This window comes from Poecilia reticulata, unplaced genomic scaffold (assembly GCF_000633615.1).
Source record: "Poecilia reticulata strain Guanapo unplaced genomic scaffold, Guppy_female_1.0+MT scaffold_196, whole genome shotgun sequence".
Lineage (NCBI taxonomy): Eukaryota > Metazoa > Chordata > Actinopteri > Cyprinodontiformes > Poeciliidae > Poecilia > Poecilia reticulata.
In genome coordinates, this window is record NW_007615020.1 from 92,214 (window position 1) to 95,764 (window position 3,551).

At 38.0% G+C, this 3,551-nt stretch overlaps 1 protein-coding gene across 6 annotated transcripts in view; it reads left to right on the forward strand.

The window, feature by feature from the left end:
• Nucleotides 1–3,551, forward strand: part of rad17 (RAD17 checkpoint clamp loader component) — a 56,379-nt gene that overhangs the window by 2,418 nt on the left and 50,410 nt on the right. For all 6 annotated transcript variants that reach the window (XM_008402244.2, XM_008402242.2, XM_008402239.2 and 3 more), the window contains exon 2: nucleotides 1,910–2,101. In XM_008402244.2, coding sequence (XP_008400466.1) covers nucleotides 1,910–2,101 — 192 coding nt within the window. The remainder of the gene's footprint in view (nucleotides 1–1,909; nucleotides 2,102–3,551) is intronic.

The following is a 3,551-nucleotide window of genomic DNA, read 5'->3' on the forward strand; positions in this document are numbered from 1 at the left end:
CAGTATTAAAACAATAAAAGACCTGAAATATTTTAGTTGGTGTGCAATGAATCTAAAATATGACAGTTTAATTTTCATCATTACATTATGGAAAATAATGAACTTTATCACAATATGCTAATTTTCTGAGAAGGACCTGTATGTCTAAGTCAGACATAGCATTTCCAGATAACCTGTAGATGTGCACACTATGGCACACACTAGCAGTAGTTCACAAAAATAGTGAATAATATTTGGTGGTGATGAGGCTTTACAGTGGCACAGTTGGTAGCCCTTTTCATTGCAGGAAGAAGGTCATGGGTTAGAATCCAGGCCTGGGGTCTTTCTTTGATGTTTGCATGTTCTCCCTGTGGATGCGTGAGTTCCCTCCCTAACCAGTTGAACCAATTAACTGGAAGCCGGTTAATTGGTCTCTCTAATTTGACCTTGTGTGTGAAAGTGTGTGTGCATGACTGTCCTGTCTGTCTCTGTGTTGACCTGCGATGAATTGGTGACCTGTCCGTGGTGTACCCCGCCTCACACCCGATGTCTGCTGGGGAAAGGCACCAACCCCCTCGCCACCCTGCAAGGATAAACATGTTCAGATAATGAATGGATAGGATGAATTTAAAGATGATGCCGTAAAATAGTCTCTCAATCAAATGTATTTATCAGTCTATTCTCTATATCTGTTTATTGACTGATAACTTGAAAACTGGTTAATGATAATATTTAGGAACACTTGGGTAAAAGTCTTCTGACATTTATTAATAAGAATAGGTAAACCAAAGTAGATTCATATCAGTATAGATAATCTGGTTTCTGAGGTGTTCTTGAATGCAACATAAGTTTTCATGTGTTGCTCACAGACGAGGTCTGTGTGCTTAACCCCTGCGCCACCACAGCACACCCGATTAAGATAAGATATTCCTTTATTAATCCCGCAGTGGGGAAATTTACATTGTTACAGCAGTATAAAGGACAGAGCAGAACCAATATAAAAATCTATATATACACAGTAAAATCAAGTGAATATAAAAAAATACTGAAACAGTATTGTTTGAAATATAAATAAATAAATTCCAGGTTTATTGCCTGTAGTAGAGTAGTGAACTACTGGGAGCAGCGGGTGTTGTACAGTCTGACGGCGGCCGGAAGGAAAGACCTGCGGTATCTTTCCTTCACGCCGCAGCCGGGCACTGAAGGAGCTGCTCAGTGCTGTCAGAGTGGTGCATGGGGTGGGACGGGTACCGCAGCATGCGCTCACATCTGATATGTGTTTTTGATTATTAAATTCACAAGGCATTGTATTTGCTGCTCCATATAGCCAAGTGACAAAATGGTTGCGGCATAGAGCTGCTTTTTTACTCAAATAATCAGAAAAATTAAACTTAAATGAAAAGCTAAAATAACTAGACTTTGTTTTTTGTCCATATGCATCACTGTTATCTTCCCTGGTAGCGGGTTAAAGGGAGTATGATAAATGTGTATATGTATTTGTTGTTATAAAACATAAAATGGTGAAACTGTCAAATGTTTGAGAAAGACCTTGATATTATGATTGAGTTAAACTGAAATTTTATGTTGTTAAAATCTCTAAATAAAATTTTCACCAACTGCCAGAAATGTGTAAACATTACAGTGGAAATATTATTTTGGTTTTATTGTAAAACTTGCCCGTTGTAATGTCTTAGAAATATTACAGGTACAAGTATTATATATTAGTATAAAATAAGTATTTGTATGCATTATGATATGTTTTTGTACCCAAAGGATATTGGAACATATACTTTGGGTACAAAATTCAAGTGTGTATTTTATTAATATTGCTGATAAAATGAAATAAGTCCTGTTAGTGTGAGGGTGCAAATTTGGGTATGCACATAAGGTCTTAATTACCACTCTTTAAATTCTTCTTCTTGAATATTAGGTAAATAGCTGGGTGGATCCATCCTTCTCTGATGCACCTGCCAAGAGCGAGGACAGACAAATGTGGGGCTTTCAATCTGAAGAGAGATCTAGAAAATGGAAAGAAGGCCTAAATGGTTCTCTTTGGATGACGAAATCAAGTGAAAGAGATCCAGATGAACCATGGGTTGACAAGTATTCACCTTGTTCACAGGTAAACTTTAGCACTGTGGCAATGACAAGTGGGTGCACTGCTTTAATGTGACGAAAACATATTCAGGGTTTCCCCCAGAAAACTTGCTAAGCCCAGTGATCGAGGCGGTCCACCGGCACTCCAACGTATTTGTATTAAAAGATGTTAAGTAGACAGGAAATGTAAAAATATTACATATGTTATATGTTACTGGAAAACATCGCCAGTGAAACGCTGTTTAGAATCCACCACTAGTCTTAAAAACATCAAATCAAAAAATACAGTCAAAATGAATATCAATATCAATTATTTGCACTTCTGTTTAATCCAGATTAAATCAGCGGCTCCATAAGGTCCCCCAGGGATTAAGGGGCCCCATAAATGCTAACATTTTAACACAAACCACAGATACATAAATGTAACATTCGTTTGAGATGATCAATGCTACTAAATTTGGTCTGATGGTTTCAGCATACATAAATTAAGATATTTTAAATAGTTTAACATTTAAATGTAAGATTTTAAGGATTGGGAAAGTTTTCTTTGTAAAAGTTCAAAGAACAATATTCATAGTTAGATTGTTTTGTACCACAGCAACAATCTGAGTTTAATCTTTGAGTTTGAGGCCTCATACAGCCTTGGATCGGCCCTGTATGATGAGTTAAATCCACTACACTGCGCAGAGATGTGCAACAAATGAGAGATTTAATTCAATGTGGCTAATGTGCCTTCAGTAACTCTTCCATTTTGTGCCTGTGGAGTTTTTAATAAGCGTCACAGAGACTGCTTTGGTTGCTCAAGTTTGTGGAATGAATTTTTCTGATTTTCGTGCTGGCTGACTAAAGGCCCCAATATACTCGGGCGTACTGAGCGCATTCCATGAACGTACTGTCCGCGGACAGTTGTGTCTTCATACTCGAGCTACTGATTACCTGAAATTCTCTCGTGACAAATTCCTTTATTTCACACAATCTTAATGAGAACTAGCAAGTTTGATTAACTATTTGGGCACCTAACTCCGAAATGAGCACATGAGCACATCATTTTCTAATCCGGGTGAGTATTGGAAGTTGTGCGCTGCTTTATCCTGCTGTCTGTTCGCTTTTTTCCTGCATTGAGCCTCGATATAGCCAAACTCCGTCAAGTGCTTGTTTTTTACATGTCATGTCTTGTGATGCATTTTGAAGTTTTAAACTCTTACCTCGATGTGGAGTTCGTCAAAGAAAAATAATTCCATACAAGTCAGCCTGTGTCCAGTTTGAGTGAAAGGCGGCGTGCGTGATCCACACCAAGACTAGAGATCAAACAGCGGCATTGCGCGAGGCGCCAGTGGTGTGATTTTTTTCCGCTCTCCCGGCTTTAAATGCATAAACTATAAACTTTATCTTTTAGGAATAAATTTGCTCCGCCAGTGAAATGCTCAGAGCAACAGAGATGTTTTCAATCCAGATTAAATCATAAAAAAAAGAAT